Source organism: Cyprinodon tularosa, unplaced genomic scaffold, assembly GCF_016077235.1.
Source record: "Cyprinodon tularosa strain WSP-4 unplaced genomic scaffold, ASM1607723v1 ctg12, whole genome shotgun sequence".
Classification (NCBI taxonomy): Eukaryota; Metazoa; Chordata; class Actinopteri; order Cyprinodontiformes; family Cyprinodontidae; genus Cyprinodon; species Cyprinodon tularosa.
Genome location: NW_024038003.1, coordinates 1,437,173 through 1,464,628, shown reverse-complemented (window position 1 = coordinate 1,464,628; position 27,456 = coordinate 1,437,173). Strand labels below are relative to the sequence as shown.

The following is a 27,456-nucleotide window of genomic DNA, read 5'->3' as shown; positions in this document are numbered from 1 at the left end:
CCAAACAAAGCAGTTCACTCAGGTATCCCCGGATTGGGAGAAGTTGTTCAAGATATATTAACAATTTTAAACCCAAATAAAGATAAGAGTTTTAGTCATGTCTGTGAACTATGCTGCTGGCCTTTCTCCGTACGCAGACAAAGGTGTCTGCGGACTGCCTGAGGTAAAACATTTTTTTTTGTGCTACGTTTAGCGAGATGTTGAATAGCTAGTTAGCACCTTAGCCGATGTCGGTTTCATTGATAAGAAACATGTAAAAGAAAGGTGTTGCTATGTTTCTATATCGAAGTATCTGTTTCTGCACCTATTTATGTCATATGTCTATGTGCAAGATTTTTACTTTTAACACCTTTTATAAATTAAGCTCATAGGATTAAGATGTTCTATGGCGCCTTGGTCGGCTGTTTTAGATAATTATCCCAAAGAAAGACAGTTTTATTTGGATAATAAGTCAGGTTTTATATCAGTCATTGATGTGTTAAACAAATAATTAATATTCAACAAATATCAATAAAAAAGCCCCATCACCATTAAAGGTTCTGTAGGTATCAGGCACGGTGTAGGAAGCTGATGCTGTGGGCTTGCAGCCATAGCACCATGTAGTTCCTGGAGTTTAGAATCAACTTCGATGTGCCCTAGAGTTGACACGTAACTACTCAGTATAAGAGAAATTAAACTAGATGGCATTTGTCTGCATCTCTGCTTAAGCTAAGCCAAAATATGATGGATAGATAAATAAATAAATAAAAATAATTTTCATACAAGTGAAAGCAGCAAATAAGAATCAGACTGGGTTAATTTATAAAAGATTTAACAAGCTACTTCAATACACACAAAAAATAAAGTGGTACAACTTTTCACCAAGCGTTAATCAGTTAAATTCTTCATGTTAAAGATAAGATTTCTTGCTGTTCACACGTTAGGATAATCATCTTTAACGATACTGAGTGGGTGTCCTGATTAATTCCTGAACTGATGTTTTCCTCAGTAGTTAATCTTATTAAAACAGTTCCTCTGTATGGATATACAGTTATAATCTTAATTTTTTACGTGGCAAAGATTTGTAAATTGAATGAAAGCGGTGTCCTTCAGCTAAGAACAAAGTGTATTATTTTGTTAAGGCTGGAGCCATGGATGTCTACTCATCTGCTAATGTGTATGATGTAAAATAAGATGATGTGGCAGACTGGAGATGTATAAAATAACGTTTTAACTTTTAATTGGTGCCATTTCTGAGAGGTGAACCCAGAGGTGAGAAACTGCCTTCTGTAAACTCCAAGCAACTTCTCTGATCTGAGTAAGATTACAATTTAAATATAAATCTGTTGTCGTGTCTCCTGGTTATTTAATACATATAAGTTATGAAGTATTATTTAAAGAGTTTGTCCTGAGTGATCTCTTTTCAGGAAAAAGAACTGGAGCGAGAAAGCTTCAAGGTGTAGACCTTCTGCCTATCTTTAACACACGTTATAAATAACAATCCTAGAACTATTTATGTTTTTTAGGTTTGCAAACATGTAGCATTTGTTGTTCTGATGAGATTAAATCTTAATGAAAACAGTGATAATGTTAAAATACATTATTAGCCCATCCATAATTTCAGATTATATTTACTTCTGCCGAGAATGGTACATTTTTAGAGGAGTCTGTGTTTGCCCATCTCTGTGCAGGATAGATTATAAAGAGATTTTATCAGCAGTGTCTCTAATGCCAGTGAACAATCCATACAATTTGGTGATGATCCAGATTATAATCTGGGTGCAGGATAATAAAAAAAAGATGCTCTAACATTAGGAGGAGGGATATTTGGCAGAATATGCAGTTCCCCTTTAAACCAGAGGGTTGCAGCAGTGACTTTTGACAGACTGCAACAGACTCAAAGAGTTTTCTGAAGACAAAAACACAAGAAAAGGGAGCATTGTTGGTTTGTTAGCCGGATCAATTGAAAACTTATGAACAGATTATATGGACATTTTTACCAGAGGCGCGCCTCCTGCCAAGGAACAATTCATTTAAAGTTGGTAATTATCCAAATAATATGTGGGTTTTAGCTGTAGGTTTACAATTTGGTGCAAAATTTGCTGCTTTGCAGATGTCTGCACTCTCTGAGTGCTTTTCTAGTTGTTTATGTGTTTGTGATGGGTTTCATTTGTTTCATTTGGTGTCAAACTCTATATCAATTCCCATAAAAATGTTCCATACTCAGTATCATAAGGGGTAAAAAAATGCCAAATCATTAAAGCCTAAAATTAACATGAAAAACTCCTTTTTCAGTCTCAACATGGAATGTGCTTTCTGGACAGAATATGACATTGTATTAGTTAAATAAGTGTAAAAATAAATGTAAAATACATAATGCAAAATATAACACACCTTTGTAGCAACTAGTTGAGCGCAGACCTCCGCCAAGCAGCAAATTTCGCCTCATATTTTAACCAACACCCAAAGCTAAAACTTGCACGTCTGGATCATGACTTTTGGATTCCAATGATGACAATAGTCACTATTGCCACCCTCTGGCAATAGACGTGCAAGTTTTAGTTATAACTGCTTGTTTCCTCCTTAAATCCCTATCTCACAATGATAAAGAATCCTAAAAAAAATCCTGTATCCAGATTATGATCTTGGATCATTCCTTATATTTTTTGTAATGTTTATTGGCCTTAGAGACACCTCTGATAAAGATATAATTAACATCCCTTGTCATACTTGACATACTTTTCAAGTTATCCTATACACAGACAGACAGACTCTCCTAAAAACAGAGGTAATAAATATTGTATGAAATATCCTCTCCAAACAGCAATGTTTCCATTTTAGATTTGAGGCAAGCATACTCTAAGGGCTGTTGTTTATTTTAACCATTTGTTCTTCTGTTTTTGGTCTTTTTGCAGAGTTTTGACACTCCTGAAGAGCTAAAGGTGAAAGTGGAGAACCTTGCTCAGCTGATCAAAGAATCTCAGTATATGGTTGTCCACACAGGAGCTGGAATTAGCACTTCAGTAGGCATCCCTGACTTCAGGTGAGAAAAAAAAAATAATTGTAATCATGTCCTTAGTCATGGTCCATCATAAATCATTGTATTATTTGGGTCGGCTAGCTGTGTACCTCCTTCTAAAATAGCAAGTATATAACCCATGGCTGAAATATAGATGGTGGTGCATTAAACCAGAGTGTCTGAGTCATTTGATTTTTATTTATATTTATTTATTTATTTGAATAGGGACAATGCACAGTAATGAACATCAGTATAAAAACAAATGTAAATATGCCGGATTATAGCTACAAAGCTAGTTTTCATCTGTAGACCCTAGGCAGGCAAATACATAAGAAAGAACATAACATACAATACAAGCATCACAAGGAAATGTTAAGAGTTTAGTGGTTACATGACTGGTTTGTTTTCATCTGTAGTTTGAGTTGAGCTCTAAAGCTGATCAGTGTAGGGCTCTCCTGTATGTGCAGAGGAAGACTGTTCCAGATGTTAGTGGCTCTCACAGAGAGAGTGTTCTGACCAAAAGTTGTTCTTCTGTGAGGGACCTCACAGTCTCCTCTGGAGGAGGCCCTGGTTCTCAGGCCACTTGAAGTCTTGGGTTTGAACAGAGTAGACACAGGAGGTGGGGCTAGTCCATGTAGAGCTTTATAAATGAAGCATACATACTTAAAATTTATAAAATTTTCAAAATTTAAAAGATTGTACTTGTTTAAAATATTACATACATGGAAAGAATTAGGTTTTTAGGTCAAACACTTTTAGAGATTTTTTGTACAGTGATTCAATTATTTTAAATTGCTAACTGTGGTGAGAGACCAACTTGTGATGCAGTATTCAATGTGAGATAAAATCATTGAGTGGAGAACAATTCTAGCAGCACCAAGTGTTAAAAATGATGAAATCCGCAGTTTTCTACTTGTAAAGATCTGCATCTTCATTTAGCATAGAAACACCTTGTCAAGTGGGCTTTGTCTACCAGCTCTATAAAAGTAGCTTGCTCTGTTAGAATGGGAATCTTTCTCCTTTTGATTAAAGAAATCTATCCCATTCTATATGTATTCATTATATAACAGCAGAAATCTGCATGCGGTGCAACAAGTTACTTTAGGTCATTTCAGAAGCCGTTGTTATGTAATAGACTGGCCATTTACTTATTTTTTTTTTTTTTATAATTATGAAAGGCAAATTGCATCAGATCGTGTTTATATTAAATATTTAAGAACTGTGATGCATGTTTGGAGTTTAAGTGTCAAATATCTGGAATTAGTAGAAATGTATAATATCTGCAAATTACATTTGTGTGCAATATGTTGGTGTCAGAATGGGACTAATTTATAATATTTGCAGAAATATCTCTATTCAGAAGGAAATCAGAGTGATTGAGATGAAATGATCAGCTCTCATCACATCAACAGGGATGCTATTTTTATTACAGCAACTGTTTTTAGGCTGTTTGCATCGATGGAGGTGCTTCTAGAATAAAAAAAAAAAAAAACAGTTCAATTGGAATCCAATGTATGAAATTGGGAAAAATCACACATAATAACTGCTATCTTAGAAAGTTTTAGTGTTAATGTCATTTTAATGTTTCTATTAAATATGTTGTTGCTAGATTGGCATTCTGGCTTTTTGAAATACAGAAGAGGAAGAGTTTATATGTCCTGTGGATGAGGCATAACTACAAATTCAAGGACTTGATACAACCAGCAGGGGATCTTTAGACAGAACAGCCTGCATATCAATTACTGTACTGCATATTAATGGCCTGCCCCTCGGCAGAAGACTTGAGAGCAGATAAAAATAAAAGACAAAAACATATTTTAATCCGGTTAGTTTGACTTTTTAACTACAATAAAACTGGAAGCTGATGCCACGAATGCATCATATTAATAGAAGTGATCAGTCTGAGAGAAATCTTCCAGATTATAGAGCTGTGTCAGAACTCAGCGGCCCTAAATGTACAGAAATACCTAAATGTGTTTTCTACTTAATTTAAACTTTGTAGCATTTCTGTTTCAGTCTCATAGAGACTGTTTGCTTTACATCAGGGGTAACCAATTAAAAATCAGTGGGGTCCGAATAAAGAAAGTAAACAACCAGTAAAGGTCTGGACACATTTCTTATTATAATCTGTTACTTTAAACAGAATTTAACACTGAAATAAAATGAGGTGTTTTTCCATCCATGTTATACTTTGACTTTTTAAATGAAAAATATATATATGAATAAAATAGAAAATGTTTCCATTTTAAATTAAATAGTGTTTGAAGTAGAGAACAACAATCATTCAGTTTGGTATATAGACAATTTCCTGATTCACATAGTTTATAAAACACCTGAGCTGACCATGGTTTGTTTTTTTTTCTTTCTTTTTATGGCTTGTTGAGAGCAGTGAGCTTTAGGCTGACTTACAAGGCTTTAAACCTTGGTTAGATTGGCGACAAAGCCATTCTCAAGCACATATCAAGGTGCTCATTTTGAGCCTGGATCAATATTTATTTTTGATCCTGTTCATGGTGGAGAATCCTGTTTCGCAGAAGCAGCTTGAGCCAAACGTACTCCAAATGTGCAGGGTCATCTTTGAGCACACCATTTCACTCATCTGTCACCAGTTTGCCGCAGTTCTTCCAGCAGTGCACACTTTCTTTCACTTTTTCTCTTCGTCTTCTCCTTATTTCCTATCGCCTGGCTTGCCACAGGTTTGCCTGTTGTGTCTAAAAGTAGCAGCAGCAGCAGCCCTGACTGACAGCAGCTCATTGGCTGATTTCTGTCATATGTAGCCTGGTTCCGGGGGCTCTGGAGGGCTTTACCATACAAATAGGAGAAGCGGCGCAAGTGAAATTAGACGCCGCCGTCGAACAACATGCGGTAATTTATAAATGTTTTAAATCAGGTTGGGTCCGGATCTACATGATGAATCTTCTATTTCACAGAAACATTACAGCCTTGTTTTTAGGTTTTTGATTATTTCTTTTTTTACCTGCCAGTTTTACAATTAATTCCCCATCGTTGCAGCTTGAGTGTAACATTTCCCCTTCTCATTTACACTGCTTCAGCAAGCAAGAAGAACAGTATGTGTATGTGTATTTATGTGTGTGTGTATATATATATATATATATATATATACACATCGTAGAGGGCATGCGCAAGATGATTAAATTCAGAGCAGCAAAACATGTGGAAATAACCCAGGGTTTCCGTGGATCATTAAAAATAATTACAATTCATACATTTTTTTGGATTTTTTCATTAATTTCATAAATTTTTATGGGATTTCGGTGTAACAATCAACATATACCGAACCGAACCGAAAACCGTGACCACGAAACCTTGAACCGAACCGAACCGTGGATTTTGTGAACCGTTCCACCTCTAATAAATATATATATATATATATATATATATATATATTAGGGTTGTCACGATACTAAGCTTTTCAACTCGATACCGATACTAAGGAAAATATTCGATACTTGATACCACAAGGATAAAAACAAAGACTCCAAAATTCAGCAGAAATAGTTTTATTAAAAATAAAATACAATAAATAAATAAATAAATAAATACAATAAACAATAAGAACAATATTTTGAGGTTGTGCACAATATTAAGCAAGCTTGATAAAAAAACGTACAAAATTAAAATTAAGTTTTCCTTACTTGGCTATGCTTTGCACACATAATGACACTAGCCAAACTGGTTAAGAAACAAAAAAAATTCTCAGCAGCTGCACCTGTTACAAATACTTTTTTGAGTATCGATACTTTTGACAACCCAAATATATATATATATATATATATATATATATATATATATATATATATATATATATATGCATCGGTGTGTGGACATTATACAGGAGAAAGCAAATACAGAATAGTAAAAGGTTGTCTGTCAAAAAGGAGGAAAAATGTACAACCAAACAACAGATCTGAGCTAAAATTGTATTTATTAAATCATATGAGAGTCAGAACATAAAAAAAAAAAAAGTAACACTTTTCAAAGCCAGGACCTTGAAGTTATTGGGAACTGAAATGAATTATTCTATGAATTATTCTGTGCCTCAAATTATATCCCACGTTTTATTATTTTATGAAGTGCCTATTTCTTCAGAATGAGATATTATAGCAGATAATCTGACATTCTAGGCTGGAGTTTGGCCTTCAGTGAGTCAGGCTATTTTTTATGATGGCTCCACACCATATCTACTAAATATTTGCTAATTTTGGAAAGACTTTTTCTTTTTTTTCAAATAGTCTTCTTATTTTTATGTTTTAAAAATTAAGGCCAAGCTGCTCTTTTACAGGCTTCTTTGGGTTTCTCTGATTCAATTAATTCTTGTTGTTTTATGGTAAAAACCTACATGTTCAATTTTTCTGATTAGGAGACTAGGAGAGTGGTGGAGGACGTGAAACGTTTAGGTTATATTTTGAGAAGGGACTTCTGTGATAATGTTGATGAGAATGGTGATGTGAAGTGATTGTGTAGCAATTTGTAAATGAAAGCAGATACCGTATTTTGGCAATTAATTTTTACCTTGGCCCCTTTCTCTGTCCAGTCTGACCTCTTTTCATGAAGAACACGTGTTATTTTCAGTGTAAAGCCCAAAATCAAGTATCTGTAGGTGTTTTTTTTGGATGTATATGAATTTCTTTTACCGGTATAGATGGCTGCCAGCAAGATATCTCTTTCAAGAAATGTCCCAACTTCAAATGCCTTACTGAGGAACTTTATGTTGATATTAGGAATGCACCAGTTGTGGGTTTCTGGCCAATCAACAATCTTAAAAACTAAAAATTTTCTTTGTTTCAAAATGAGCCTTTTGCACAGTCTGCTGTATATACAGGGTTCCTGCAGATCCTTAAAAAGTATTAAAAGGCATTGAATTCTTCAGTATAAAATCAAGGCCTGAATTGGTATTAAAATGTCTTAAATCAGTCTTTAATTGACAATGTCTTTCTTACCTTTGCCGAACCGCTCACTGTAACCATTATTGGTTCCGTCCCGATAGCAGAACCAATAAAAACGATGTTGCGGCCGGACCTTGGGGTGATGTGCCACTAGCTTTTTATCTGGACAGCATGGGGAAGTTTAAATACAACGAAAAATAGGCTATTGACACACTAGTTACAAATGTATCTGTTATTTGTGTTATTTTTAGCTTTCTTCCTATATGGAAAGTTTTAGAAAATTTGAAACATATCTACTGAGCCAGAAAGTAATAGTTTATTTTAAAATAAACATTTGGGGTAAATTTTTCTTGTGGTTATTGTAAAGTTAGCCTTAAATTTTTATTTTAAGTGGCATTAAAAAGTCTTGAATTTAACTTGCCTTATGCTGTAGGAACCCTGATATATGTATTTTTTATTTATAAACATTTTTCTCTTGTGTAGATCTACAGTTTAACATTGAACTTGCTGTTGAAGCAAGTGAATGCCTCCTCTGTAGGACAATAAGGATAGTAATTTTATTCTAACCCAATGAATTTCATTTGACATTGGTTTGTGTTGCAGCTTCGTTTGAACACAGGGAGGCAGTGTTTAGTCGGTATGTGATCTGTCAGGTTGGTGAGGATGAAAGTAGAGCAGTTTAGTTTCTCAGTTATGTAAAGATTTCATCCTTTACACAGTTTGAGTGAAAATAAACCAAAGCTTTGCTTAAATCATACACAGAAAAGTAAATGTTTATTTGGGTCAACGACTGTCTCAGTTAAATTATTGTTACGAGTAACTGCTTTAGTAAAAATCAAAGTAATCCATATATACAAAGAAATTAATGAACACCAGTACTGATATGAAATAAAAAGCGTAGTATAATAAATGAGCAAATGGAATGGTATGATGTAGGCTTACTAAACTATATGCCATTGTTATAGAATAAATAGTCCTTTTTATTGAAATCTACTAGAGCAGGGGGCCCCAACCAGTAGATTGCTGTCTACCAGTCGATCGTGGGCGGAGTTTCAGTCGATCGCGAGATGTTTTACAATGTAGACCTTTTTATGGCTATGACAAAAAAAAGTTTTAAAAAACACTAATCAAATCATTGATCACGAGAGGTCAATGTGTATTTTCATAATAATAAAATGAAAAATAAAAAGTATGCAGGGAACCTTTTTTTATTCATGCTGATTGCTGGGCATGGTTTGCCACGGTTGCTAGGTTGTTACCAAGGACTCTAAAGCGCGAAGAGGAATCTGAAGAGATAATGAGATAATGACATCTATCACAACTGATGGGGCTCCATCTATGGTTGGGCGCACTGCAGGATTTGTCGCTCTGTTCAAGCTGTCTGAAACTTCCCCAGATTTTTGGAGCTACCGCTGCATCATTCATCAACAACAGCTGTGCGGCGATATTTTAAATATGAAGCATGTCATGCACGTTGCGATGAAGATCGCTTGCTCTGTTCGGGCCGGGAGTTTTCAGAGGCATTTATTCCGTGCCCAGCTCGAGGAGGCAGGTGCAGACCACCCTGATCTGCTGCTGCACACCGACATCAGGTGGCTGAGCCGTGGCAGATTCCTCGAAAGATTTTTGGAACTTTTGTCCGAAATTAAAGAGTTTCTGAAACAGTCAACAACCCATTCTGCTGTATGTTACATCTTCACATCCACATAGTTTGTACTTAGTATTTTCCTATTTTTATCTGTTTTCCTGTTGAATTTTAATCCATCTGCCAGTTTTTCTGCCAATGCCCAGTGAAGTTTATCATTCTGAAATAGTGGACTTCCCTTCTCCTTCTTCCTGCTTTGAAGTGATCTTAGACAGATTTTATTTGTCATTTTGTTTACACATGTGTAAAACAAAAGGAAATTTAGTTTGGAACAGCTCTCTGGACAATTTTATCTTTTTTAAAAGTGCATCCTTGAAAAGTAGTAAAAAAAAAATATATATATATATATATACACATATATATATATATATATATATATATATATATATATATATATATATATATATATATATATATATATATATATATATATATATAACAGTGATATAAACATATGACTGTAAATTTACAGTTCTAACGTTTTTTTTTCTTTTTTTTTTTCTGGACTGTGTGTGTATCAGTTGTTTTATTTGGATTTTTTGACTGCATAGCCTTTGTGTGGAGATCTTGACTGCTCTTTTCTGTAGTTTTGGTGAGTCTGGTGAGTGAGAGATGGTGTGAAGTTCTTGTAAAATTGTTAAGTTCTGTTTTTGCAACCTATTTTTTGACACAATTGATCATTTCCTCGTTTGTTGGACTTACTGTTTATTCTCCACCTGTGCAAATAAAAATCAAATACTGCCCATCCCTTGTGTTTGGCTTGGTAGATCTCGGCAAGCCATCAACTTCAAAAGTAGACCTTGGTTTAAAAAAGGTTGGCCACCCCTGTACTAGGGATTTCCTGATCAGATAGTGATGTCTGATATCAGCAAAAAAAAAAAGGAATATTGGAATATATCTGCCTGTCTCTAAGATCTCCAATATTAGAAAACCCATAGAAGCACTTTGCTTCTATCTGCTATTTTAGGGTGAATTAGAAATGTCTGTTTTAATACCTGATGCTGTTAAGTATTGTTCTCTGTTTAAGAAATAGTCCTTGTAAAAAGCCTTCTCTATCATTTCACACTATAAATAAGCAATGAAAGTATTTATAATTCATGCTGATTATCGGGTTAATATCTCTATCCTTTTTTTTATAATTATGAGGTCTTCTAGTCTTGATCTCTAGAAGGCATCGTGTCCCTGTGGTGTCTTCAGGGTGATGTGCAGTAACATCTTTGGGGTTTTATTTTGATCTCTCATCAGGCTGTATTCTTGGTTTGTCAAAATGGTTTATAGCAAACTCCTAAATTAGCCACAGCAGGTTTCCTTCATTACTGGATTCTTGCGTGGTGAGCTTGTATAAGACATGGTAGTTGAGCTTATTATCTGGTACTTTCATATAGAAAATCTACCTGTAAATCCAATTTCTTATGATCCTTTGATTGACCCTTGGCTTTTGGAAAGGTCTTCTGATTGATATTTAAACTTCTCACAATTTTAGATGTATTCATGTTGCTGGTTATGAGGAGATTCTCCTGATGTGCATGGTAGACAATTTGAAGATCTGTCCAGGGACAACATATGAAAAATAGCCTTTTGGCTAATTCTGGTGCATTTGCAGGAATGCTTACTAATATATTCTGTCCCTGTCAAATAAATAAATAAATAAATTTAATTATCTTTTAACAATGGGGACCCTGATGCTAAATAAATAAGCTTTTTATGCCTTGTTTGCAATATTTATCCTTTCAGTATTAAGAATTACTCCCATATCCAGTCAAAATGTACCCACCCAAAGAACTTTGATAGTTTTGTTTATTTTCTATTTTTACATTTGTAGAAATTAGAAAAAGATGCGGACATATTTTCTGGTTAAACAGAGGGAATGTTGTTTCTTCTTATTCTGTTGGTTTTAGGACAAACTACTCTCTGTCAGAGAAGCTTCATCAGTTACATGTTTTAGTATTGTATTTTCCTTTATTAAATAGGTTAGAATGGAGAGGAGAGCTTAACAAATGAATCACACTTGTCTTATTGACCTGAAGTGAGATTGTAAAGAAAAGGGTTACCTTTAAACTTTTGTTGTGGTGATTTTTCCTCTATTCTGTTGTACTTTTGTGTCTATATTGATCAATATTTAAATCCTAGTATATCAAATATAATGTTTTTTCTAATGTTCTGCCACAGAAAGCATGAAAAATGTAAAACGTTGTGCTTATTTTATGTATAAGCAGTCATATGCATGAGGATCTGCATGAGATGAATTTTAAATATGTTGACCCTGAGGAGTAAAGTGAAGCAAAACTTCCCAATATGCTTTATAATCTTTATAGAAAAAGACAAAAAAAAGTTTAATTTGCCTTAGGTCCATATTAAATGCATGAACTTTTTTTTGTGTCCTGCAGCCATTTTTATTTATGTTGATGTGTGATTTGAAGTACACTTTAATGTCTCTGATAAGCCTTTGAGCTCATCTTTGCTGAGCAAGCAATAAACTACTGCAGATGAAGCATGATGAGGCTGTTGAAAGTTCAGACTGAGAGAGAGATGAGTCTGTCGCAGCATTATGCTTCTGTGTTTGATGCATAGAGATTATTTTTTTTATTTTCTGGAAGAAACTTGGCAACTTCCTGGAGGTTTGATGACTGCAGCTCTGGCAGCATTATGTTTATCAGTAAAACTGGAGAAAAACACTCCTATCCACTTGGATACAATTTCAATAGAATACCTTTAATACAATTAGTTTATAACATTGGAACTTATTGCTTGATATGTTTAGGGCTGTGAGTAATGATTATTTTGCAAATCTGTTATTATTAGCAAAAGGTTCCTTAAAGGAGACTTTTTATGAAATTAACCAGGTGAAATGAACATTTTTCCACCTGAGGAGTTCTGGATACAGCATATTGACAGATTAAAAAAAATAATTTTTTTACCTTGAATGCTATAATTGCTGCTCTAGGTTGTTCTGTCAGCTAAAGTTACGTTTTAGAGTCTCTATACTCCAGTTAACGATGAAGCAATTACTAAATTAGTTGACGATTATTTCAATAATTGATTAATCATGATTAAAACGATGAATTGTTTCAGTCCTAGGTATGTGTTTGCTGGATTCAGATTTCCTTATTTTTTCCAAATAACTTTGAGGTAATGGGGGGAATTATGTTTATCATAAGCAAATACTACACTGTTGTTTCTGTTTTAGAAAGCCTGCTTTCCTCACTATGATGCTATAAGTTTCCATCCTCGTCTACACATCTCAATCTATTACAATAATTATTTTGACATATTTACAAGCTCCTACTGCCAGTTCATCCCTTCAGTAAGCTCTGTTGCTTTAATGCTGTTGAAGTAATGCAGGCTGCAGAGATAACAGCCTGATCCTTATTGTGGAGAGAACGAAGGAGATCATCGTCGATTTTAGGAAGAACCGGCCTCACCATGCTCCACTGCTCATCAACAGCTCAGCAGTAGAGGTGGTGAGCAGCACCACATTCCTGGGGATGCACATCAGACAACCTTACCTGGACTGTAAGGCATGAAAGCACTTGTACTTCCTGCGGAGGATGAGGGGAGCCCACCTGCCCCCCCATATCCTCAGCACCTTCTACAGAAGCACCATAGAGAGTGTTCTGACCAGCTGTCTCAATGTATGGTGTGGAGGCTGCAGCGCCTCTGACTGGAAGAAGGTGAGAAGAGTGGTGAGAACAGCAGAGAGGATCATTGGGGCTCCTTTTCCTTCCATAAAAGACATTTCATCCCTGCGCTGCGTGTCCTCAGCCCGTTTTGTTTTGGTTTTTTTTGTCTGCACCAACAACACCAAGTCAAATTCCTTGTAAGTGCAAACCTACTTGGCAATAAACTTGATTCTGATTCCGATTCTGATTCTGAACATCATCAATGACCCCATCACCCCCCCACCATGGACTGTTCTCCCTGCTGCCCTCTGGGAAGAGGCTTCGCAGCATTCAATGCAGGCCCAGCTGATTCCAAAACAGCTTCTCCCCCATCGCCATCAGACAGCTGAACTGTTGAAAAAACTCAAAATAATGTCACAGACTCTGCAACGCACTGATAAAACCAAACCTAAACACTGCATAATTGCACCATATATCTATTTAATGCTCTGAACTTCAATATCAATGCGGTTTTTTTCAGTGTTTTTTTTTCTCTCACACTGTTTACATTTGATTGATTTAATCGATTTTGAATCGATTCCTTTACATTTTTGCAAAATCGATGTCTAGGGAATGAGGTCGATTAGTTTTATAGTGACGTGGGTGACGTTCACATTCAAATGAGCAGGAAAGATGCACTCAGGCTTACTTCAAGACAGACAGCTGCAAATATAGCCAATAGGTTGACTGAAGACTTTTTCACTTTTCACCAACAAGTTTGAGACATTTTTGGTCACATCTCAAGTTTAAACTGTCTGATTTACAAGTTTTCACTTTGTGTTTAATGTGACAGGGAAAATTAAAAGACATGAGTATTTGAAACACAATTGAACCACTTTCATTATTCTAAAAACAGATTGAATCGAAATTAATCGATTTAGAATTGTATGGAATCAATTCAGGACTTTGGCGATAATACCCAGCCCTAGTATACACTCTGTTTTGTATACAACAAAAGTTGTCAAAGTTTAAGTCAGAAATGTTTTTCTTCTACTTCGCCTGCTACGTTACCACCTTTCCAATCAGAGTAATGTCTCCACCATTTATTCTCTTTCAGGGGTCCCAAGGGTGTGTGGACTCTAGAAGAAAAGGGTGAGTCCCCTCACTTTGACACCACATTTGAAGATGCCCGCCCTAGTTTGACTCACATGGCCCTCCTGGGACTGCAGAGGGCAGGATACCTGAAATATCTCATCAGCCAGAATGTCGACGGGTTGCATGTTCGATCAGGTTTCCCCAGGTAATGCTTGCCCGGTTTTTGGTGCTATAGATGTGTGCTTCTCAGATCCCCTGTGTAACATTTAGGGTTATTTTAATACCTAAGGTGTTGTGTAAAAAACTTGTTTTCTCCCCAGTGGGCCTGATCTTCAAAAGGTTTGCATGTATAAAAATGCATACATACCTTATTGCAAACACAAAGCTATTCTGTGAGGCATTTGAGCAGATCATTATGTTTAAATGAGTGTAACAGCAGGCACCATTTAGGGAGTTTGGGTTCATGAATATACAGAACTTGTGCAGACCCTAAGAGCGCACAAATGACTATGAGGAGGTTATGTAGATGTAAGAAATGGCCACAAAGCGATTTATTAAACCTGAAAACGACTGCGAGTGCAGTTTCTAGGACTATATTCAGCACAGGCGCAAACTGGCATGCAAAAATCTTTACAGACATTGTCACAAGAAGGAGGCGCTGTTAAAGTGGCACACAAGAGTAGTTGTTTGCGTACTTGAACACACTTGGACTATCAGAAATAACAATAGTGAGATAATAGTAAAATAAAAGGACAGCAATAACCTGGCATAAGCCAGATTGATCCGTATGGTTCAGTTTGAGTTCTACACGTTATCCATCTGAAAAGGCTCCTGTAGCAAGTGTTTGCAAAATGGAGGGACAATTCCTGCAAGTGGCACATGCCTCCATGTCAGGCTTTTAGCCAATGAAAGCAGCAATAGCAGATATGAGGTACAAACGAAACACATTCTGGATTTGTTTTACAAAAAGCAGAGTTAACTGATATATCAAATTTACCAGATTGTGTAAGGAGGAACTCGCCAGCTTGATCCAGAAGCCTTCTCTTAGCCCGGTAGGCTTTTCATTATGGGATCTGGTTGAGTAAATAAGTCCCAGCTCCCCAAATAGAGTACTTTTAGAAAACATCAATCTGTGTCAGGTTAAAAAAAATGGCAAAAATAAGCAGGGATATTCTGGTAATGTTTAGTACAGAAGATTAAATGCTATGCTGCAGAAGCTATTCTATGAATTTGTATGAGGGTATGCAGCCAAAATCACAACAGGACACATAGAAAAAGGAAGACATTCTGTTGTTGTTTATAATTGTCCAGCAGTCAGTTTCAATCCCCTTTGAAAGCTTTTGAAGTAAGATAGATGTTCATATGCCCGAGGGAAATCTCCCAACCTTAAGTAGTTTTAACATCCAGAGACTATTTGTGCTTTTGGCCTGAAGTGTCTCTTATGTTTTTGTAGTTAGACCGTTGGTGTTATGAGTGTTTAAACAGCTGGAGTAGAAAATGTAATGAATAACTGTTAAATAGACTTTGGGCTTTGACTCATTGTTTTAATCTGAGGCAGCTGCTGCTGTTTTGTAATACCAGCTGCCGCAGCATCACAGCTTTGTTAATTTGAAATCAATTCTCGGTGTCACTGAGAGTGTGTGGTCTGCTTAAGTATTACTCAGTCATATTGAATTGAGCCCAGGGCTGAAAGTCCAATTTTTTATTCTGTTCCCACATCCAGCCTTTCCGCATATTGGAGGACTTGCTTTTCCTGGAAAACATTTACATAGCTCTTCCTCCACCCTCAATCAGGCTTTTTGAAATGAGGTCAGACAGTGAAGGAGAAGTTCTCAGAGGAAATCACCGAAACGGCAGACGGACTGTTAGAGTAAACTGGTCCCGATTAATCTGCAGTCGTACCTGGTGAAGCAAGACAAGACGTAAGCTTAGGGAATCACAGAACTGTAAAAGAAGGTTCTAGGGAATCCACAGAGTTAATTTAGCTTTAGGTTTCATGTAAATGATTACTTTTTTTTTGTATTTTCCCTCTGTTGTGAACTTATCTTCCTCTTCCTCTAGGGATAAACTATCAGAGCTTCATGGAAACATGTTTGTGGAGGAATGCGAGAAGTGTGGAAGGTACGTGCATGGCCCCTCACAAGCCCGCAGCAGTTACCATTTGATCATTAAGCTTATTTTAAAGCATATCGTGGGAAAAGTAGGGTTTCTGCAAGGTCTTAAAACATCAATGAAAGGATGAAATTAATTTATCTGTATTTTAAACTTTCAAAACTGTTTTGAAAACTCAGATTTTCCTAACTTGGTTTTAAATTCCATCCTGTTTTTAAATTCATTTCCTCTGACAGTTTTTTTTTAAATAAATAAACAGAGGCATCTGTTTGTTCTATTATTTCTTGCTGTCTGTAGAATTAAAGTGTAAATGCATTTGGACAAAACTACAAATGCCGTAGTGAAGCAATAAGGCCTGTCAAAAAAGAATATATTCAAAGACATTCAGCACTGCAGACTTTTATCAAGCTTCTAAAATCACTAATGCAAGTTATTCTCATGTTTTCTCTGTTAGTCATGGGAAAGTGACTTTGCTTCAAACCAGGGTTTTTAATAGTCGTCAGTAAGCTTATTATTTAGTGTGGAAAGTATGCATGGACTGGTATGAGATTCTCAAAGTATGATAACCTGTCAAAGAGATACAGCAGTTAAATTTGATCATGGTATTCGTACAATTTAAATAAAACGGAAGGAGACGACATGGTCTAATTGCTCCTATTCTAAAAGACAAAGCTGCTGTTTTTCTTTCCCGTAGATTTAATCCCAAACCATTTAGTTTGCACAATTTTAGAAAAGCATGTAGTTGTGATATTGTTGCTGTGGCCAAGATGATGTATGCCCTATCCACATTGATCTGTTTCCTTCCAACTCTTGATTTCTTTGTTTCCCCCTATTTTTTATACTATATATCCCATGTTGGCATGTGATCAAAGTCCATCCAACAGGCCTCATAATTTACTGCCGTGCAGAGCAACACGACTCTAAATAAACTGATGTGAGCTGCTTCTATAGATCAGATTAGCTGCCAACGTAGCTATCCTACAGTCCATGTTGCTCCAAGCTTAATGATTTCAGTTTAAAAATATTATTATGTAAATAAGAGTAATAACCTAGCCACATAGTATGACTCAAACAAATGAAGAAAAAACACATTTATCTTGGCTTAAAGCAATGTATGACAAGTTTTTATCCTAACCATTGCATGGTGTTCATATAGTTGTTACTCAGCCAATGTTTGTGGGTCTGTTGCATTTTGTGGTTTTTAATGCCTCACGATCAAACACTTTTATGGAAATATACTGAACAGATGTTTACTTCATTCCAATTTCAAGTTGTATAAACAAAGTATATGATTAATATTGTCCTTTATCTTTATTAGATAACATTTATTTAGGGCTGAAACAATTGTGATTAATCGATTATTGAAATAATTGTTAACTAATTTAGTAATTGATTAATCATTAAATGGAGTATAGAGACTCCAAAGGTGCCTGTAGCTGACAGAGTGACCACTTAGAGCAGTAATTATATCAACATTGTAAAAAAAAAAAATAAGTAAACATTTAGCATTTATCATAAAAAAATGTTTTTCGTTTGTCAATATGATCTATCCAGAACTCCTGAAGTGGGAAGGTTTCACGGGGATTCATTCTGTATAAAAATCTTCTTTAAGGAACCTTTGGCTTTCTGATTATTAATAAAAAAAATAACCGACAGATTAAGCGTTTTGCAAAATAGTCGTTAGTTGCAGTCGGCCTTTTTTAAGCTTGATAATCTAATTTTCATATTTTTGTAAGCCGTTTACCGGCAGCTTGTATACCACAATGGAAACCAAAATAAAGGTCAATATTGTAGGGATTAAATACCGATTAAACGTTTGCATCACTATTACTAAAGGGCTTAAGAATAACATTGCTGTACTGCTTTCAGTAATAGTAATGCTGTGTATTCAGTGATCAGCATGGTCAGTGAAATCTGATTTTTTTGTTTTTTTGTTTAGTGTCTTGTTTTTTTTTATCCTCCTTTTTCAGTGAACAGAAATGTTCATATTTTATTCCAAGTGTTGCACGTGTTTCACCCCTCTTAAACCATTTTTTCCATTGCTTCAATACATGGAATACATGACAGCGGTGCTTTAAGTTGTCAAAAATTGTATTTCTCTTGTGACAAAATTGTGGTTGAAATGATTTCTGTACGTCAGCAGCACTTTTAAAAATCACCAAGTGTTATAACTAGCAGGGTAACATAAGGCTGTACCTGAAAATAGGCTCCCTCCCAGAGGAGCACTCAGGGTTTGGAGTTGCAAGCATTACCCCCCCCCCCCATACAGCCAGAAGAAAAAAACGAAACCCAGAGCTAAAAGAAAACTATCAGCCTTCATCTCTGTGGCATTTGAGTATGAAGCATTTCAGACATTTCATGAACACCTCAGGAATCTGTGTTCGCTTCTTACTTGAAATTCCTCAGTTATAGAAGCAGCCACTCTGTGGCCGCAGCATAATCCATAAAGCATGCAGACAAAGACGCTCATTGACTATCCTCAGACATCAGCTCGCAGAAAGTCTTTGTGTTCCTGCACATCACCATCACTGGTGTCTGCATTTCTGCCATCTGACTGCGAGGGTTCAGGTTTTGTGTTGGGTTAAACTCAGTAATGTTCCTCCTTTTCCTTGAAGGTAAAACATACCTATTAATATTCAAGTAAATGCCAAACGGTTGGAAGCTCAAAGAGCCTATAAGGGTAGATCCTGCAGCAGACTGAGAATAGGAGTGAAAAACAGAAGCTCCAGTCAACATCAAAAGTTTCATTCCCTTCTCACACCAGACATATAATTAATTATTAATAAATTTGCATTAATTTCTTATATTATTGTGTCCTTATATCCTTTGCTAAACAATATCCCCTCTTTCATGTCATTTTTTGTCTTCCAATGTTCCCATGAAAAAAAAGCAGCTTATTTCCCCTCAGTCAGTAGGTAACCTTAGGAATAACCTAGAAAAGCAATGCTTTTGATGTTCAAACAGTATTTCAGCCACAAAATGTAAAAAAAAAAAAGTTCCAAACCTTTCAGAGCGTTTGTTAATTCTTCTTCTGACTGATAAATTGATGAAATTTGTGCAAGTGAGGGTTATAGGGGCATCACAGCGATGACTCTCAACTGCTTGTTTTTTTTTCTCCTGAAAGTAGAGCAAATGGAGGTGGATGCATTCAAGTGTTAAACTTTAGGGATTTGCTGTTTTCCAGGCAGTACGTGAGGGAAAAGGTGATCGGTGTGATGGGGCTGAAACCAACAGGACGTTACTGTGAGGTGGTGCGGTCCAGAGGGCTGAGGGCCTGCAGGTAAAAAAACACGCACCGTGCATTTAAAAGGAAAAAGAAAAACCGCTTAACATGACCTATTTATCAGTGTTTTTACTTATTTCTAATCCCTAAAGAGGAAAGCTGATCAGCACTATTTTGGATTGGGAGGATGCTCTTCCTGACAGAGACCTGAACAGAGCAGATGATGCAAGCAGGTGAGACGAACATAAATCATTGTTTCATCACCTGTCTTTATCACTGAGTAACACACAGATCCTTCACTTTACGAGCCTTGTTTCCTTCAACATGCCCGTTTCATCTGACGCCCAAAAGGTATAAATGCTGCTTCAGACATCTGCTAGGAAGTCAAAAAAAAAATTCAGACAAGGTGTTGGGATTGATTCGTCTGAAGCCTCTGGAACTTCAGCACCACTATCCTGAAGGGTTTGTTTGAAAGCATTTTTCAGGCTTTATGTATTTCATCTCAGTCAGCTTTAATGTCCTCCGCAGAACATTTTCATTCATTCCTTCAGCCATAAAAGCTTTTATCGTGTTTTCAAAGCTGCAAGAGGAAAAGGATGCACGAATGTCTCCTCGATCTATTGAATCACAATAGACTCATAATTACAATCTAAATTGCAGAGAGAGGATTTAGAGCAATGACATTTGAACTCTGAATTGTTTGTTCGTGCCAGTGAAAAAAATTGTAAAAATATAAGTGAGCCATTTAAAGTTGATTTATTGTTGAGCTGTCAGGCTTTAGATGTTCGAGGGTGTATGTGATGAGACCTAACCTCTACCAACTAACTGTTTTTTTTTCTTTTGTCCAAGTTTGTTATTTTGAAGAATGTGCAAATTGTTGTAGAAACCAGAGCTGCATCCAGCATGGTGTTTTGTAAGAACCTGACAGGGATTAGTTGCATTAGCCCTATTTTAGTCGCAGTGGTACAGAGAAGAGGATTGCGGTGAACACAAGCTGTCGTTAAGGTGGTGTGTTACTGGAGTGTTATTCGCAAACCGAATGTTTTCCTAATACAACCCGTTTTCAAAAAGTTACCCAAGAATTTCTGAACAGCATGAATAAAAGATGGTAAAAAAATTCTAGGGTGACAGCCGTAGAATAATAAATGAGGCAAAAAATGATGCTTACAAACCCTGAACATTTTTTTTTTTTTTTTGCGGCACAATGCTATGCAAATGGGGTTTTTTTTTTAAAACCTACTTACCAGATACACACAACACAGTAGGGCTCCTCAATACCAGCCGTCGAGGTTCAGAGTCCTGCATTAAAGGTATGTCTCTGCTTCCACACCTGAATCAAATGACTGAATTACCTCCTCAGTTGGGAGTCAAGTTCTCAAGAGTCCTGCTAATAGCCTGATTCTCTGACTCAGCTGTGGTGAAGTAGAGACACATCTGAAAGGTGCAGGGCACCTGACCTTGAGGACTGGTATTGAGGAACCCTGCTATACAGCCTTAAACATTTCATTGGCTGCCTTACATTGACCCCATTTTTTATCCCTTAGAATACAAATGCGGCTTTGAATCCTCAGGGTTTAGGAATCTATCGATGGGAAAGGCTGAATGTTCTTCCAGAGGCACACTTATGAGGTCAGACACTGATGTGGGATGAAAAGTTCTGACTTATGCAGTGGGGACAAAAAAGTATTTAGTGGTGTCATTTATACAGAAAAGGGTTCAAACAGATGCCAATAATACAGGTAACTAGTGGAGGACAGAAGACCTTCTTAAAGAAGAGGCTGTAGGTCTGTGAGAGCCAGAAATCTTGCTGGTTTGTGGGTGTCCAAATACTTATTTTCCATCAAAATTTACAAATAAATTCTTTAAAAATCATATCCAGACCAGACATGTTCTTGTACACCAAAATGGCTCATCCATATTTTTAAAGAACAAACTGTTATGATAGAGTCAGAAGTTCATGAGCTAAATGCTGCATGAAATTTAGTTTAATCTCAATGTGGAATTCCCTGAGCTCCTGTTATTAATATGTTCTTTCAGTGATGCTTGCAGAAGTAGTCTGAATTTCTAGATGCCTGTTTTTTTTTTTTTTTGAGTCCAGGCATATAAGTAATTATTTATTACTTATATGCCTAATTATAAATTACTAATTATTTTGGCAATTAATTGTAAATCCCATTTTAGAGAAGTACACTGAGCTGCTGACATCCCAGAGTCTAGAATCAGTTCATGATGCTGCAAAGCATGTGTGACATTGTGCATATGATGTTACACAGTTTGCTGTGTTCCGCTGGCTGATCTCTCCTTTATTACCTGCTATATGACACAGTTTTAATGGGAATATCCCCAATTTCATGTTAAATGAACCGGACTCAAAATCACAAATATGGACATTAGCTAAATTTGTAGCAGTTTTTCTCTTTAAAAGTCATTCTAGATGACTACGCATTGACAAGCGTTGAGAAAGCAAACGAAAGCATAAGCCACTGATCACTATGTATTAAAATTCAGTTTAACCAAGAAAACCAAGACTCCTTTAGCAAATTATACAGGAGACGTCAAAGAGTTGCCTTTTAAAACATCCCAATCTTTTTTTGTATTTAATGTTCAGTCTAAAGAGTGGACAGTTAATTACAGAGAGGCTACTCTGTATGCTTAAAGTGCTGAAGACGTCTAAAAGTTTCCCTTTTCTTAACTTTCTTTGTTCTTTTTTTCAGTGTCCTTTCTGTCAAGTACTTTGCCCAGAACTTTATTTTTTTCAGCTTAAATCTGCCATAGTTTTTAAGCTGCTTTGTTAGATTAAGACAAAGTAAGCCTTCTACCGAGCTGATAATTCAGAGAAACCAAATGGAGGAAAATGATCTTAGAAATGTAGCCCACCTTTAAAGAAAATCCTGTTTAACCTTTGCTGAACTGAGAGTCAACACCAGCAAAGGTGTGGAAGCATTCTGAGGCCTGATGTGGCATTTGAGTGGACTTTCTACCCTGACATTTGAAATTATCAATCTGTAAATTTCTCTAAAAATATGATAGACATGTTTGTTGTATGAGATAAATGGCAGCTGCACCAGTGACTCAGCATTTGCATTTAGTCCTTAGGTAAACTTAAATTATGTTCTGGAAAGCTTTGCACTGCGTTCTTTATGCTTTTTAAAGCCAGAATATGGCTGAAAAGGGCTCATTTTAAAACAACTTCCTGTTTGTTTGTTTTTTTTTTTTTTTTTTTTTTTTTTTGTTGACTTAAATAATCAAAAGACGGCAACTCTGGAAACAAACAAATGTAATTCTGATTAAAAAAGAAGGAAAAAAGCTACAAATAAAACTTCTTTCAGGTTGTCTGGAATACAAAACATCAGAAAATGTGCCTTGATGTGCTTTTGGTTTAATGTAAAAATAATAGCTATAATAATTCCAGATGATTTGTAGTTAGAAATTGGAAAGAAAAGCAGGTTAAGTTGAGCTACTTTGAGTACAGAAAATGTAGAAAAGCTCAACATCAGACGATGGTATTTCTTCCACTCTAAGCTCCCTTCAGACCTTTTCTTCAAATCACATATATTCACTAAATGAGATATTTTCAAACCAGCCCCAAGGAATGAATGATCCAACAGCAGCTTATAAGCCTGAAACTCCCTGCTGGTCAGCTGGAACTACAGACGCGTGGGATAAGAGCTAAATAAGAATCTTAGGAATCAAAAGTCCAGCTACGTTTTGTTAAGGTTTAGTTTTATCTGCAGGAACTCTGTGCTGTTTAACTGCTCACGAAAAAATCAAGTGAAAATGTCTAAAAGTTCACATTGCATGGTAAACCTTTATCTCTGCTATATGTACTTTATTTATTGTGAACATTTCAGAAACATGTTTAATATCATTATTTTTGCAATTAAACAAATTTTAATCGAATCCCCCGCGATGCTTGCCAAATATTTCCCATTTGCTGTTTTCCACCCTGACTTTCATACACGCCCACATGCAGGAATTACCCTTGAGGACTAACAGGCTAATCAGAAGAATGTCAAATAGTCACATCTGCTTATTTTGCCTGAGTTTTATCCCTTGTGTTGGCACGCAGACGAGCAGACCTGGCTCTGACTCTGGGCACGTCCATGCAGATCAAACCCAGTGGGGACCTTCCTCTCCTCACAAAGCGCAAAGGAGGGAAAGTGGTTATACTCAACCTGCAGCCAACCAAACATGTGAGTCTCATCATCACGCCACGACACATCTAGACTTAATCCAGAGCTCAGCAGAAGGAATATACAGATTCTTCTGTAGAAACTCCATGGCTTCATCTTAGCAACTGTTCTTCCTTGTGCTGCTTAAATAATTAATAATATTTTGATCTGAAACATTTTTTTTATTTTGATGCCTGTGCAAAAGCAACATAAATAGAAGTGAAAAAGGCTAAAGGCTATTGTAGTTTTAAGTGCTTCGAATAACAATTCTGTCTTTTTGCTCTTTCCAGACTAACAATGAGAGAATAAAAGCTTTATACCAGCTGGTTAGTCAGTCAGACCATCTGCTGGTAGAGCCTACAGTTGGTTGCCTGCCAGCTAGTGTTTCAAAGCAGCTTTTTTTCTGTAACCAACAAAGAGGGTTTCATTTAATTTAGTTTGACAGGTTCAGTCTCAGTCCGGGTTTTAGAGATCCGGTGTACTCTGAGATGTTTAAAAAAAAAAAAAAAAAGATCAAACACCCATCAAGTGCCACAGCATTAGGACTCAATATTCTGCGTCCTTTGTAATGAAATTGAACAATTAAAATACAATATTTTAGGTAGTTTTTATTCATTTGTTTTTCTGAAGCAGACCCAGGGAGTTTGGGAGGTAAATAGAGAACCTATTTTGGATTACCTCAGTTTCTGTTAAAGACTCAAACGTTGAATTTTTCATTCCCTCATCATACTCTGACTAATAGCACTGCTCAGGTTTTGTAATTACAAAGAGAAAACATTTCATTAGGTGAACGGTTACAGTGGAGGCCATTATTTGAGGGATAATTATAATTTTCAGGTCTGTTCACTGCAATCAGACTCAAACAGGGATCTCTGACATAAACAGAACATTAGGCAAGGATCCAAAGGCTTTTTCTTTTATTTATTTTACAAATGAAAATAACTAATAGAACTGGTCCACAGATTGTCTTTCAGACTAAAATGTTAAGCTTATAAACACCGACTGCTGTGTGCCCAACTATTCACACCATATTATAGCATAACAATGGCGAATATATTTTAGGTAACAGACCAGCACAAAGAAACAAGTTGTTTAGTAGTATAAAGAAAAATGTCTTTTATAGGCACCTGATTGATAAGTAAAGTGCAACTTTATATCAGTTAATTTCAGTATAAAGGCAGCTGATCTGAGGGTTTGTTTGGATAAATGTGGTGAACAAGGAGCATCAAAACCAAGAAACATAAACCTACATCCTAAGCCTTGAAAATCTAGAAAAGACATTTGTTTAGAAAAGGGAAACCAATGCTATAAAGCTACTACGGTAATACATGGCTGTCCACCTTAACTGAAAGGTTTCTGATCACAGAAGCACTCTGAACAGGACAGCCATTAGTCTTGCAATGTAAAACTGTGGCCTTTAGGGAAAATCAAAAGTTACATTAATTCCCTAAAGAAGAAGCAAGAAATGTGCAAAAAAAAAAAAAATAATTAAGCTACAGTGCATTATACGTTTAACAAGAACTCATCCGTGCTTTAAGATCACATTGTCAATATTTATTTAATATTCTCCATCCATCTGTTTTCCGTCACGCAACCCAAGCAGGGTTGCTGGTGCCTATTTACAGCTGGGCGAGGGGCGGGTCCACTCTGGACAGGTCGCCAGTCCATCGTAGGGCAACACAGAGACAAACAGGAAAAACAACCATTCACACACACACACACATCTATGGAGAATTTAGAGAAGGTAATTACCCTAACAGTCATGTTTTTGGACTGTGGGACAAAGCCGGAGTACCCGGAGAGAACCCCTGCATGCTCAGGGAGACTGGAAACCTTCTTGCTGCAAGGCAGCAGTGCTACCCACTGCTCCACTGAGCAGCTGACAAATGTTTCTGTTTTGTTTAAATTTAGACTTGTGTAACATTTCTTATCAATGTAGTTTTTTTCCTGTAAATGGAAGAAAAAAAAACGTTATCAGTCTCAAAATATCAGCAGCACAAATCGGGGATTGGTTAGACTGATGTCAACATAATTTGCTTTATATAAAACATACATATAACTATTGTTAATCCTTGGCTGCAACTAGTTGGAAGGAAGGAAAAACTTGAGACTAGAGCAGAAAATCTCCTTTCAGCCTGAGCTACATTGGAACTGAGCTAAAACAATCCAGACCTAAATACAATATTATTTAATAATATAAAGCATTTAACAGCTTTATTAAATGTTGGACAAAAGGGAAGAATAGTTAAAATACATCAGAAAATTACAATTTGGAACAAATTAGAACAATTGAAGGAGAAACTATTGATTTATTTAAAAGTAGCAACATACAATACATAAAAATGCCAATTTTGTCATAAATATCAACAAAAAGTCTTAGTTTATCTTAGTCTAGTCTGTAGATGTATTAACCTGGTAGAGACATCCTCAGGGTTTTACCTTATAAATGCAGCAAAAGAAATTTCTAAAAATAATAAACAGACAAGCCTGAAAACAAGGCAGTACCTAAATAAATAAATCAATAAAGAAATACAGGAAAATTATGGGTCCTTTTCCTTCTGATTCACAATTATCTGCTACGAAGTGTTGGTATGTCTTAACAACATGTATTGAGGATTTTGATCGTAGCATGACGAAAAGCAGGATCCCCATCCTCTCTCATTTGATTGTCTGTTTTGCAGGACAAACACGCCCACCTACGTATCAACAGTTATGTGGACGATGTCATGAAGCAGCTGATGGAGCTGCTTGATTTAGAAATTCCAAAATGGGAGGGACCAACCATCTGTGAGAGCTCTGCCCCGTCTGACACCAGTGCTGACGTTAAGCCCCCTCACAACGTTTCTGCAAAGGCCGAGGTGAAAAGGGACATCATCAAGCAGGAGAGGAAAAGAGAAGCGACAGAGCTAGTAGAGGATGGGAGTGCAAAAGAGGAGACTATTTCAATAAAGAAAGAGCGAGCAGATTTAACCGTGGAGACCGAGGAGAAATAACCTCAGGATTTCTTTATTTTACTTTTCTTTTTTAGCTCAGGACACGTAAAAAAAAAGCCCAAACCTGTCTAGAAACGTCTTCTTCAGGTGAAAGTTTGATCAAGCTACAGAAAGAACAGAAGTCTGTCTTAGTATGTGCCATCTAGCAGGAAAATACTCGTTATTCTGGCTTGATGATGAAACCGTCCTTTTGCTGCTGTAAAGTCATAATACCTCACTGATACATGCTTATTTGGTAGTGTTTCTCCTAACAGGAACATACCAAAATGTATACTTCATCCAACTCCGAGCCTGATATCTCCGGATGAACAATCTAACAGGACAGTACAACAAGATGAGATCTGGAGCATGTCGTTACGTATAAAGTTTTTAATAAGGTGTGTAAGTTTGCTGCACCTTATTAATATTTATAGCATGTGCTCCAGATCTCGTCCCTGCAGATCTTGCCTTTTAAGTCTCCTTGGTTTGATACATTATGAAAAGGAATATCAAGCGAGCTGCTTCTCCAAGTCTGGCTGACTTATACGCTACAGTGAAAACATACAGCAGCGGCGAGAGGTGGGGTGGGCTGGGATTTTAGGTCAGGTTTGGTTTTTGAACCACGATTGAATCATAATCATCCTGTATGTTTCTAGGAATGAGGTTTGAATGTAGAAAAGACAGTTCTACTTTCTAGGAAAAAAAGGTTTCTTTATAGATTGTTGTTTATCCA

General features: G+C 36.4%; 1 protein-coding gene across 1 annotated transcript; it reads left to right on the top strand.

The window, feature by feature from the left end:
- On the top strand, positions 1-26,800 carry sirt6 (sirtuin 6). The gene is made up of 8 exons (XM_038270551.1): positions 1-163; positions 2,895-3,022; positions 14,267-14,449; positions 16,306-16,365; positions 19,541-19,636; positions 19,732-19,812; positions 23,649-23,772; positions 26,433-26,800. The coding sequence occupies exons 1-8, from the start codon at positions 98-100 to the stop codon at positions 26,742-26,744; spliced, it is 1,050 nt and encodes a 349-aa protein (XP_038126479.1). The 5' UTR covers positions 1-97; the 3' UTR covers positions 26,745-26,800.
- Positions 26,801-27,456: the final 656 nt, after the last annotated feature.